The 13,740-nt window shown below is 40.0% G+C and overlaps 2 protein-coding genes across 2 annotated transcripts in view; both read left to right on the top strand.

Annotated features, from left to right (window-relative positions):
* LOC110528867 (zinc finger protein 883) overlaps positions 1-13,740 on the top strand; it is a 75,322-nt gene that overhangs the window by 37,936 nt on the left and 23,646 nt on the right. The gene's annotated exons all lie outside the window — the stretch shown is intronic.
* LOC118936279 (zinc finger protein 79-like) lies at positions 9,820-12,812 on the top strand. The gene is made up of 2 exons (XM_021611029.2): positions 9,820-10,581; positions 10,888-12,812. The coding sequence occupies exons 1-2, from the start codon at positions 10,174-10,176 to the stop codon at positions 12,430-12,432; spliced, it is 1,953 nt and encodes a 650-aa protein (XP_021466704.2). The 5' UTR covers positions 9,820-10,173; the 3' UTR covers positions 12,433-12,812.

Below are 13,740 nucleotides of genomic sequence, written 5' to 3'. Positions count from 1 at the left end.
AATGTTTATTTTACCTTGGTCACCACCATATAGTTGCGCATACACACCATATACAGTGGGGCAAAAAAATATTTAGTCAGCCACCAATTGTGCAAGTTCTCCCACTTAAAAAGATGAGAGGCCTGTAATTTTCATCATAGGTACAATTCAACTATGACAGACAAAATGAGAAACAAAATTCCAGAAAATCACATTGTAGGATTTTTAATGAATTTATTTGCAAATTGGGTCGCTCCTCTTTTCAGTTCTTTGCAGCTAGCGACTGGAACAAGCTGCAACAAACACTCAAACTGGACACTTTCATCTCAATCTCTTCATTCAAAGACTCAATCATGGACACTTACTGATAATTGTGGCTGCTTTGAGTGATGTATTGTTGTCTCTACCTTGCCCTTTGTTGGGCACAGACAACAGCACTGTTTGTACCCTGTTTTGTGATGCTACCATGTTGTGTTGTTGTCATGTTGTGTTCCTACCGTCATGTGTTGCTGCATTGCTATGTTGTCATCTTAGGTCTCTTGTAGTGTTGTGTTGTCTCTTCTAGGGTTGCACATTTTGGGGAGTATTCAGAGGTGGAAACTTTCTGTGGGAATTAAGGGGAATGTATGCAAATTAATATCATTTAAATGTAGATGTTTTTTTGCATTGGATATATTTACCATATCATATGGAGACAAACATAAACCTTTTAACTTATCATAAGTAGACATACTCACAAATGATTAAATCCTTCCAATAGAAATAAAAACAACTATTTAGTTATGAATTTAACTTTAATTAAATGAGTTGAATCTTCACATGGGATGATTTCACTGAAGAACAAAAGGGACGTCCCAAAAACGTTTTCAACAAATGTCTGTAAAATGATAGTCTAGAAACTAAAGCTTTGGTTGTCTTTCTCTCAGGCTTCCATGTCTACTCCCTCGACCTCCTCAATGTCCACCTATTGAACATCAGACTCTGAAGCCTCATCTTCACTGTCACTTTCCAACCTTTTTGAGGATGTCAGGGTCAAAAAGCCTCAAATTTGCCCGGATGGCTACCAATTTTTCAACCCTTGTATTGGTCAGCCTGTTGGGTGCTTTGATGTGTGTGTTGTGTCTCATTAGTGTGCAAGATCTTGAGAATCAGCTCTACATGTGATGGAGGAATGCACTGTACCTGCAGAGGGTTGCAATTCCATTGAATTGGGGATAGTTTAAACAAAATATGCCACAATACCTAGAATTACCTTATGTATATCCTACAAAAAAAGGTTCACTGTTGTAAAAAAAAATTTGGGATGAATTTATGCAAAATTCCCCAAATTCCCGGACTTAACTTCCCATTGGAAAATTACCCGGAAAGTTTCCGACTCTACTCTCTTCTCATGATTAACAAACTATAGTTTTGTCCTAATATTTTAATTTATTTATACTTTTAATCCCAACCCCCATCCCCACAGGAGGCCTTTTGCCTTTTTGGTAAGCCGTCATTGTAAATAAGAATTTGTTCTTAACTGACTTGCCTAGTTAAATGAAATAAAAATAGCCACTCCATAGACCGATATTTCACTGGATGTATAAATGTGAAGCATCTGCTTGGGTTTCCACTGCCTACCAAATATGGTAGTGAGAGGAAGCACAGTAGCCGGCAATGGGAGAAGATGGATTTTGGCTGACATAATGCAAATTTTCTAATCGATTAAACATTTGATCTCAATACAATTTTATGTTCCCAAAACTAAAATGTTATGTTTTGTAGACTTTACCCATTGCCAAAGTATTTTTTTAAATAGCTTTGCTTATGGGGGGCAAAGGCAAATTGAGTTATTGCATATGCACACTTTAGAGTAGACGTTCCCTAACAGAAATATGCACATGAATGCTAGAACGAATAGGATTGTGCTTGGTTTTGCCCATCTCCATGCCTGTTCTGCCCAATATGACTAATTAGAAAAATGACAGAATTTGAGGGGGAAGGACTGCCCCCCAAAATGCAGGAGAACCAAGGTGAAGAGGAGCTCAAAGAAGATATTGATGAATCCTAAGCCGAGCAGGATGCAAGATGTTGCAAGTTTAGGAGAAAAGCTAAATGAAGGTTCACAAATGTGTACAACACCTCATTGAAAGACTATAAAGACTTCACCATGACCAACAATAGATGAAAGGAGATTCTACTCTTAGAGTTTGGGCTAACACATTTGCTGGATGAAATAGAAGAATTTGAGAGATACGTTAGACTGAGAAAGAAAATTAAGGGGAAGAGTGGGGATGCATTAGGAATACAAACACAAATACTCACCACACTGTCCTGGCTGTCTGGCTTCATAAAATACAAGAGTCTAACTGTCCAAACCTTATCTAGCCTAGATCACTACCCAGTGGGCAAAACCTGGTTGAAAATACTTATACAGTGCCTTGTGAAAGTATTCGGCCCCCTTGAACTTTGTGACCTTTTGCCACATTTCAGGCTTCAAACATAAAGATATAAAACTGTATTTTTTTGTGAAGAATCAACAAGTGGGACACAATCATGAAGTGGAACGACATTTATTGGATATTTCAAACTTTTTTAACAAATCAAAAACTGAAAAATTGGGCGTGCAAAATTATTCAGCCCCCTTAAGTTAATACTTTGTAGCGCCACCTTTTGCTGCGATTACAGCTGTAAGTCGCTTGGGGTATGTCTCTATCAGTTTTGCACATCGAGAGACTGAAATTTTTTCCCATTCCTCCTTGCAAAACAGCTCGAGCTCAGTGAGGTTGGATGGAGAGCATTTGTGAACAGCAGTTTTCAGTTCTTTCCACAGATTCTCGATTGGATTCAGGTCTGGACTTTGACTTGGCCATTCTAACACCTGGATATGTTTATTTTTGAACCATTCCATTGTAGATTGCTTTATGTTTTGGATCATTGTCTTGTTGGAAGACAAATCTCCGTCCCAGTCTCAGGTCTTTTGCAGACTCCATCAGGTTTTCTTCCAGAATGGTCCTGTATTTGGCTCCATCCATCTTCCCATCAATTTTAACCATCTTCCCTGTCCCTGCTGAAGAAAAGCAGGCCTAAACCATGATGCTGCCACCACCATGTTTGACAGTGGGGATGGTGTGTTCAGCTGTGTTGCTTTTATGCCAAACATAACGTTTTGCATTGTTGCCAAAAAGTTCAATTTTGGTTTCATCTGACCAGAGCACCTTCTTCCACATGTTTGGTGTGTCTCCCAGGTGGCTTGTGGCAAACTTTAAACGACACTTTTTATGGATATCTTTAAGAAATGGCTTTCTTCTTGCCACTCTTCCATAAAGGCCAGATTTGTGCAATATACGACTGATTGTTGTCCTATGGACAGAGTCTCCCACCTCAGCTGTAGATCTCTGCAGTTCATCCAGAGTGATCATGGGCCTCTTGGCTGCATCTCTGATCAGTCTTCTCCTTGTATGAGCTGAAAGTTTAGAGGGACGGCCAGGTCTTGGTAGATTTGCAGTGGTCTGATACTCCTTCCATTTCAATATTATCGCTTGCACAGTGCTCCTTGGGATGTTTAAAGCTTGGGAAATCTTTTTGTATCCAAATCTGGCTTTAAACTTCTTCACAACAGTATCTCGGACCTGCCTGGTGTATTCCTTGTTCTTCATGATGCTCTCTGCGCTTTTAACGGACCTCTGAGACTATCACAGTGCAGGTGGATTTATACGGAGACTTGATTACACACAGGTGGATTGTATTTATCATCATTAGACATTTAGGTCAACATTGGATCATTCAGAGATCCTCACTGAACTTCTGGAGAGAGTTTGCTGCACTGAAAGTAAAGGGGCTGAATAATTTTGCACGCCCAATTTTTCAGTTTTTGATTTGTTAAAAAAGTTTTAAATATCCAATAAATGTCGTTCCACTTCATGATTGTGTCCCACTTGTTGTTGATTCTTCACAAAAAAATACAGTTTTATATCTTTATGTTTGAAGCCTGAAATGTGGCAAAAGGTCTGCCTCTTTTCAGCGGCGCCATTGTTTTAGGTCGGCTTCTGGGGTTAGATCCATTGTCCTGGGTGGTGGTTCGAACAGAGGATCCGCTTCGGGAAAGTCGTATTCCTGGTCGTAATGATGATAAGTTGACGTCACTTTTATATCCAATAGTTCTTCCCGGCTGTATGTAATAAGACTTCCTGGGGTAACAATGTAAGAAATAATACATTAAAAAAAATATATACAGCATAGTTTCCTAAGAACGCGAAGCAAGGCGACCATCTCTGTCGGCGCCATCATACTGTGGTAATATGGTCATAACACAGTCATGGCACATTTAGACCTGTTGTGACATATATTGCGTTATTTTATGACACCTACATCAGAGTGCCAAAACCCACATACCTACCAACAAGGAAAAACATTCCATTCCACCACAGCCTACGTGTCAACAGTTTGTTTATTATATACATTAAAAAAAAGTAAAATAGCATGTTAAATTATAATTCTAATTGTGCATACATTGATGTCAGACATGCACCTACCCCAATTCTCTGTTGCTGATGACTGGGATGAATGCTGGAGCAGTGTATTTTCTTAGTCCAAGTAAAGTGATACAGGATGGTCATAATGCTTCATGACAGTGTCATAAAGTGTATTTTCTTAGTCCAAGTAAAGTGATACAGGATGGTCATAATGCTTCATGACAGTGTCATAAAGTGTATTTTCTACAAGTTATTTAAAAAATGACGAAAAAACATGACTGTAAAGAATTCTTAACCACAAAAACGAAGGGTTTAAGAGACAAACTTTCAAATGAAAGGAAACATCTTGGTAGGGAAAAAACTCATTTGAATTAATGTGGGTTTTGACACTCTTATGTAGGTGTCATAACCTGCCATAAAATAATGCAATATACTGTATGTCACAACAGGTTTAAATATACGGGTCATGACAGTGTTATGACCAAATTATGATGGATAATGTTCTATACACAGATCTTTACAAGATATCCATTGTTCATAACAGTTTGTGGAGGGCTGAGAAACTGTTTGCCCCGACAGCCAATTCTGTCCAATCAAAAGAATTTGCAAAATAAATCTAATTTAGTCAGAAACATGGCTGAGATGCAAAGACATTTCAAGGAAAGGGGGTACAAAAATGGTCAAATCAATACTGCAGTTGATAAAATCCAAAACAAATCGAGACGTGCTCTTTCAAGGACAATCTCGCCTAAATAATAATTATTGCGTTCTCACTACGCGCTATTCAAAGTGCTCTGAACAATGTTGGATTCTAGTTTGAAATATACGTATTCAGGTTACTGCGTTAGAACTTATTGATTATTGTACTGTATTATTGTTTAATGAATGTTTATGTTGGGGTCAATGGAGGGATAACAACTAGGTGTATGGGATGTTACTGAGTGAGGAAGGGACCTTACATTCTGTTAGAACATGTTATTGTTGAATCTCATGGATCCTTGAGAGAGAGGAAAGGGGTAACCGCCTGGTTTCAGTCACTGTTAAGGCAGCAGTGAATTAGGGAGGAGTGAGGAATTCAGGCCGAGGTCAGGTCAGATGAAGTGAGAAGGAACAGTCACCACTTAAGTTCCTGTCTAGCAACAGAGATGTATTGGCTGTCTAGAGATGCAAGGAGTGGACACCTTCTAAAAGGAGGGTATAAATATATGACCTGACTGCAGTTCGGGGTTGTAATCGACTTCAGTGGGAAAATGATCACCTTCGACGACCACTGGCACGCTGGAGAAGTGTGTTCTTTACGGATAAATCTCAGTTTCAACTTTACCGGGCAGATGGCGTCATGAGGGCGGGCGATTTGCTGAGGTCAACTTTGTGAACAGAGTGCCCCATGGTGGCGGTGGGGTTATGGTATGAGCAGGCATAAGCCTCGAACAACAAACACAATTACATTTTATCGATGGCAATTTGAATGCACAGAGATACCGTGCCAAGATCCTGAGGCCCATTGACGTGCCATTCATCCGCCACCATCACCTCATGTTTCAGCATGATAATGCACGGCCCCATGGGATGCTCTGGATCGACCTGTATGACAGCATGTTCCAGTTCCCGAACACATCCAGCAACTTCGCACAGCCATTGAAGAGGAGTGGGACAACATTCCACAATCAACAGCCTGATCAACTTTATGCGAAGGAGATGCGTCACACCCAGTGCCGATTTTAGCATGTAAATCTTGGTGGGAAAACAAAACAAAAAATGTGGGATGCATACCAGCAAAGCCACTACACTACACAACACTAAACAATACATTAATTGCACTATAACGGTGACAAACGGTGCCCACAAACTGTTAGAGCCTACATAAAGCTGTCCCAACAGCAGTCCCAACACCTTACCACTGCTGCACCTGGCTATCAGCAAAGCCTTGTCTGGCAGCGAAACAGTTCATTCAGCCTAATTTACTGCCTTTATAAAAACATAGGTGATATGGCTGACTTGCTTGAACAAATGTGGTTTCTACTGACAATTGAGATGTACAAACTATGGCATAAGGGGATGACAAGTGGATAAGAGGCAATCCGTAATTTCGATTAAGACATTAATGAGCGAGCTAGGATGGACGTGGTCAATATAACTATTTTTTCAGCACTTTTGAAATGTACAGCAACAGAATTCCGAACATGGGCCATTCTTACAGTGTATACCAAGTCAGAACTGTAGGATAAATAAAGGATAAATAAAGGGGCTATATAAGCAGACAATGAAAGCTCTTACAATCTTCAATGATTACATTTCTCAAAAACAGGTTATAGGCTACATGTGCACCACCAAGTCAGAACAGTAGGTGAATTTAAGAGGTGAAAATAGACCAAATTATTAGGGTGAGGCACATGGGCTACTAACAGCTTACTACACAACATAAATGTAGTATTACTTTATAATCTACAGTACACATATCTCCCTGGCATATTACATAATTCATGCAGCAGCATACAATACATTTTTGGACTCCCCTTGTTGTGCTGTGCTCACTTGAACAGGAAGGTGGTGCAGCTGTCCATCGTGGGAAAATGTTGTCATCAAACTTTGTCATCAAAGTCTGCTATTCTCTGGATTCATTGTGCTTTCAAGACAACTGTAAACTCAAAAGAAAGAAAAAAGGTTGAATCATAATGACGTCAGTGATCTTCAGGTTGTAGCTCTAGAAAGAGGTCCGAATTCCAGATTTACAATTCCAAGTTGGATGAAAGTTTTTTTCCCAGTCGTAGCTCGTTTTCTCTGATTTCCCAGTTGTCTTCAACTCACTAAAAAGTCAGATTTAGCAGTTTTAAGCGTAGCATAAATCCTGCTTCATTGACAGCATGGCCAATATTGAATGTTTATAATTTTAAACTAGGAAAAGAGACCCTTCATTTTGTCCAATGGCCGATGAGCACCGATACATTTTATCTATAATTTCTCTTAATTATTTCTCTTCATATGACAAGGATTAAAAAGGATTTGCCAGTAGATTGTCAACTTGATTTATGATGATGACTGCTAGCTAAGATTTTGTCCAATCAGTCCAATCAAAGCTACTGTAGATATAACGTGACTTTACGTAATTTTATCTGTGGCCAGTGACCTTGAGCCTCCTTGGATGGGCACTTCTAATGTAACTCTATGACAGCACCCAAGGGGCTTGCATTTTTGAGCTCTACCCTTAGACTTGGCGGTGACGCAGTGTACCCATGAGTGACAGAACACTAAGCCAATCACAGCACAACGCTCCGTATTTTCTGCTAGCTTGCCCCACCACCACAGAAAGCACTGAGCTAGGCTGAAACACCTGCATCTTGGAGCTGCATTACTCAATAAAACAAAATAGAGACCATGTTTGTACACGGCTTTATTAACTCAATTATTACTTTTTTCACATTGTTTGCAAACTGATATGTGACACATATTAATGTCAAAATAAAATGCAAAAACAGGCAACCCCCCCACTCTGATTTTATTTTTTGCAAAAATGTGGTGCACAAAACAGGGTCGCCACTGGTCACACCAGATACTGACTAGTTTTCTTGATCCATGCCGCTACCTTTTTTTAAAAGGTATCTGTGACCAACAGTCATGTGAAATCCATAAATTAGGGCCTAATCAATTGACTGATTTCCTTATATAACTGTAACTCAGAAAAATCTTTGAAATTGTTGCATGTTGCGTTTCTATTTTTGTTCAGTATACAATCAAGCCGTTAAAACCGGTATATAACCCAACTCTTGTTTTGCATTGTTAATGTTGATGATAATCTAATTTCTCTTCTCGGTGGATTAATAATCTGGAGACAGTCGGCAGGTACGGCTCATGGTTTTACAACGTCCAGGAGCTAAATGCATTATTACCTCCAACTTCGCTCAATATACATTTCTAATTGACCACCCTGACATACCAAGCTTGAACGGGCCCTGCGTTTCAACCTATAGCCAATGTAGGCTATAATACCCTAGCAGGGCTATCTGAATTTTTCGAGTGGGTCGAACTCCTTTTAGCCTTGCTGTGGCCACTCTGGTTTGGCTGTCCTCTGCATAACCAAGTGTTCACATATCGTTCTGGGTTCCACTGCGGAAGAGTAGAGAGTGGGTCCATGGAGTTTTATAAACATCAAGGCAGACACACGTTGAATTGATTTTTTTCAACATTCTGATTGGCGAAAGTGGTCAAGCCTCAGACAGGCCTCCGCCGTGCATACACGTAGCCTATAGTTCTTCCTCATTTTTGCCACAGGCAGAGAGAAGACACGGAAGAAACAACCATTTTCCTTCCTCCCGGCTCCTATACATATTTATTTTGTTTGTCATTTTATCGTTTTTCATGTAATTTTAGATGTAATTAAATATTATTTGGAATTTATCAGAATACATTTTCCAGAAATAGTTTTACCAGCTTCTTGTATCCTCAGATTGGAAAAAAGTGAGTGAGCCCCTCTCCTCCGCGCTCAGGCACCACGACACCCCTGAACTATGTTTCCTTACCTTAAGTGTCCACAGCAGCACAGGCAATAATACAAATACATCATTTGAAGAACATACTCGCTTGGGGTAGATGTTCACATTGAAATTAGACTAACTAATTATGGTATTGGGTATGCGATGAAGTTTCGAAATTTAACATACTATAAAACTTAATATTTTCGCATACTCAAAATGCTTACTATTTAAAACGCAAGTACGGTATTCGGACGCAACCAGTATTTCAAGATGATGGCCGACGGGATACTGCAAGCTGGTGGAGCAACTAAATTATCTTTAGAATTTATTCTGTGTGCGATATTAAAACAATCGGTTCAATGACATAACGTTGGATCTTGTGTAATAAAAGCAATTGTTGGTACCATGTTAATCTTTTTTTATTTTTAATTGCGCGAATATTGACCATTTCCCCATTCACTATAATGGGGATCCTGAGAGGATTCCTGTGAGTGGGCAGAGACTAATAGAGAGTGACGGAAATAATATATGCTTCAGTAAGGTAGGTTTATTGCCATTCATGCAGTAGCTATGGTTGTCAATTGTACTGCAAAAATGGATCTTAAGTTCCAGAAAAGAGAGGTTGTGGTGGCAGCGGCAGAGAAATACTTGGGATTGCAAGGTTTTACTGCGGAACAGTTGCTGGGGGTGTTGAGTGGTAGTGTTCTGTCCTCCCAGGCCGTTGGTAGGGTAATACAACAACAACAACAAATATTTTTTACTCTCCCCAAATTGTATAGGACCATATCACAAATAATTTAATGTAGGTAGGCCGTGAATGGCCTCAAACTCCAGTACAGTAGGTGGCGGTGTATGCATCTTAAATTGGATGCGATCCACCAACACAATCCCGAAGAAGTGGCATTTTGACGTTTCAACATGCATGTGATTTGTATATCCGATCTAGTCGTCTAGATTCGTTTTCAATCGGTAGTTTAGCTTTCTGTGTGTGTCTTGTTCTTTCTAAACCTCATCACGCTGCGTCTGGTGTGGAGAGAGGACTACCTAACCAGCCAGTGGGATAGATATGCAGTAGCAACATCAAGGATCGTGTGAAATGATGGGCTTTTTATTTTTGTTTCACTACGAATCAAATCTAACCAAAAGCTTAAATTGTTACAAGAAAAAATAGACAGCTGTTGTGTATAGAATAACACAGCAGACTTCGTTTGCAGCTTGTGGTTTTACCCACACCCCCTCTGATCAGATACAAACGCACATCAGGGAAAATGGCGGACTTTGAGAAGGACGAAGGACTGCCCCAAACAATGCAGGAAAACCAAGATGACGAGGAGCCTCAATATACTGATGACGCTAAGCCAAGCAAGACGCAAGACGACGCAAGTTTGGAGGAAAGGGTAATTGAAGAGGTCAGAAGGTACAACAATTTGTACAACACCTCATTGAAAGACTATAAAGACTTCACCATGACCAACAACAGCTGGAAGGAGATAGCCAAAACTCTGAGAGTAGAAGAACAGATTTGCAGGACGAAATGGAAGAACTTGAGGGACCGATATGTTCGACTGAGGAGGAAAATTAAGGGGAAGAGTGGGGATGCAGCGTCAGAAATACAACCACAAATACTCACAACGCTGTCCTGGCTGTCTGGCTTCATTAAACACAAGGAGACGAAGGTAAAGACTACTACTGTCAATGAACCTTCTCTTGCCTAGAACACTAGCATATGGTGATCTCTAGGCCTAATGACAAACAAATCATCATTATCATGTTGATACTGTTAGGTATTTCAAAAGATTAGACCTAGCTACTACTGTACAAATGTAAGTTATTTGTTCAGGTATTTATTGTATGCTATCTATTCTAATTTGGACTTTAAATGTATCGAAAAGTAGACTATATTATGTATTACAAAACAAATGTTTTAGAGAACAGAGACGGTAGGCCCACTAGTAATTATGCCATTTTAAATGTATTTCCAGGTAGAGGAGATGGACACCTCAGAAGACCTGCAAGATGACAACCTGATCGAGCGGGACCACTTCCACAGTTCTAATAATGAGCAGCAAGATGGACATTTTGTAGTTCGGAGTAAAATACGAGCTAGAGCTCCCGGAAAGAGAACACCATCACATAGCAAAACAATACAGGAGAAGGAAGAGGAGCCCCTAGATACTGATGACTCTGATGATTGGATCGAGGGTTTCAGTCCTGGAGGAGAGAAGCTACACTACTGCTTTGACTGCAGTAAGAGCTTTAGAAAAGTGAGGGATCTTATAAGACACCAGAGATCACATACTGGAGAGAAGCATCACCACTGCCCTGTTTGTGACAAAAGTTTTGCTCAATTAGATAAGCTTAAATTACACGCAAAAATACATATGAAAGAGGAACATGTCACACGGCTTGAACAGGCTGGACTGAATGTAGACTGTGTGAACACACCGCAGAGAACAGCCAGCAGAGGCAGGCAGGAGAGTCAAATTCGAGCTAGTGCACCAGGGGGGGAAATGGTCCAGTCACAGCTAGGCAAAGGCTCGCCTTGCAAAAGTTCTGTTAGAAAGAATCAACACGTAGAAAAAGGACAACAACCCCAAACATCACAGGAGAATGAAGAGGTTCCTGAAGATACTCCTGAAGACTGGACCGAGAGTTTCAGAACTGTAGAGAAGCCCTACGTCTGTTCCGACTGCGGTAAGAGCTTCAAACAAGAGAATCGTCTTATAAGACATCAGAGAACACATACAGGAGAGAAGCCTTACGACTGCCCTGACTGTGACAAAAGTTTTGCTCGATTAGATAATCTTAAATTACACCAAAAAACACACATGAAGGAGGAACGTAATTTCCACTGCTCTGACTGTGTGAAAAGCTTTGTCCTATTGGAACAGCTTGAAAAACATCAGCTAACACACAAGAAAAGTTACAGCTGTTCAAAGTGTGAGGAAAGGTTTTCAGACCTGGTTGACTGGAAAGCACACTTTTTAGTACACAGAGAGATCCTCCACTGTCCTGACTGTGACAAGCAGTTCTTGTACAAGGGACTTTTTGAAAGACACAGGAGAACACATTTGAGAAAAATAGAAACATTTCTCTGCACAATATGTGGGAAGGAGTATCGCAACATCAAAATACACATGCGAGTACACACTGGAGAGACACCGTATCACTGCACTGAGTGCGGGAAGAGTTTTCCATACATAAAATCGTACCAAAGACACATACTAACACATACCTCTGGAGAAAGAGCAACCTATCCTTGTTTGGAATGCGGAAAGACATTTACTCGCAAAGATGGCATGGTGATGCATGTGAGGAGGGTTCATACTGGAGAGAGAAATCATCAGTGCAGATACTGTGGAAAACGATTCTTTCGAAAAGAGAAACTTAAGGTACACATGCTAGTTCACACTGGAGAGAAACCATACCAATGCGCTGTCTGTGGGCAACGCTTCTCCCAAGATGGTGACAGAAAACACCATGAGAAGAGGCACTACTCTGGTGTCTCAGATTTCCTCGATCTATAATGCAGAAGTGGGGTTGCAGGAAGTGGGAACCTACCTAATCACTGACAATCTAATAATCTGTTAGCTAAAATGTTAACAGATTATTAGGATTTACAAAACCCTATTGTTTTTCCTTCTGACCTCTTCAATGACCTTTTCCTCCAAACTTGCGTCATCTTGTGTAAGATTTACAAAACCCTATTGGAATGGGAATTTTAATGTTTGTGCTTTTCTTATAACACATTTCTGTGTTCTATTCATGTGCTGTTCTATAAACCAATTTCTGTGTTCAACAGATTTCAAGTGGTTGACTCTTATCAGTAACTGCAATTTGGCAGTATACCCAGACCTTGTTTTGAGAACAAACAAAAGATATCTCAGTTTTAAGGTTTTAACCTTGTTTTGAGAACAAACAAAAGATATCTCAGTTTTAAGGTCTCAGTTTAGAGAGAAGCCTTGTGAGGTGTTAGTCTGTCACATGTTATGAACCAGTATTGGTCGGTCACATGAATGAAACAAAACAGTAATGATGAATTAATTATGCTAAATCATGCAAATATAACTTGTCTGTGTAGAGCCATATATAAGACAACTGCTGGGACTGCCCAAAAATAGCTTCTGATTAACATGTGTACTATGGTGCATTGAGTTAGTTGGAACCTCTCCAGTGCGCTGACAAATGAACAATGATTCATTTAAGATTGACTTTGAGTGTTCTTGTGTAAGAATTTCCACAAATAATTAGTTCCACCTGAAATTGACCCTGAAAATATTACTATATATTTTCCCATTAAGCTTTTCAGCAATTAACAATGTGTGCAGTAATTTAGATTGGAGTCTGTGCCTCGCTAGCAGTAATAGATATGTGCATGCAGGCAGCCTGCTTGCTGGAGTGCATCAGTCAACATTCCATACAGCAGTTGGGACAGATCACAGGTAGTCTGCACAACAATACAGCTGGAAAACAAAGACAGTTTCTCAAAATGTACACAAAAAACTACGAAAAGATTTGACTGCTGTGGTAGTCCCTGTTCTCCTGCAATCTTGTTTTACATTTGTAAGTAAAGCAGTGGCATGTTGGGGAGAAGAACATCAAGGAAAGATGTTCTAAACAGATATCAAAAATGGATTATGGTCATTGTAGTTATTTACCACGTTTGAGTTAAACTAGGTTGAATATTTTTGTAATAAAAACTCTGCGTCCCAACTCTGTGGCAGGGTAGCCTAGTGGTTAGAGTATTGGACTAGTACCTGAAAGGTTGAAAGTTCAAATCCCCGAGCTGAACAAGGCAGTTAACCCACTGTTCCTAGGCGTCATTGAAAATAGGA

Source organism: Oncorhynchus mykiss, chromosome 7 (assembly GCF_013265735.2).
Source record: "Oncorhynchus mykiss isolate Arlee chromosome 7, USDA_OmykA_1.1, whole genome shotgun sequence".
NCBI classification, from domain to species: Eukaryota; Metazoa; Chordata; class Actinopteri; order Salmoniformes; family Salmonidae; genus Oncorhynchus; species Oncorhynchus mykiss.
Note: the sequence above shows the minus strand (reverse complement) of the source record. Positions and strands in the feature narration are given on the sequence as shown.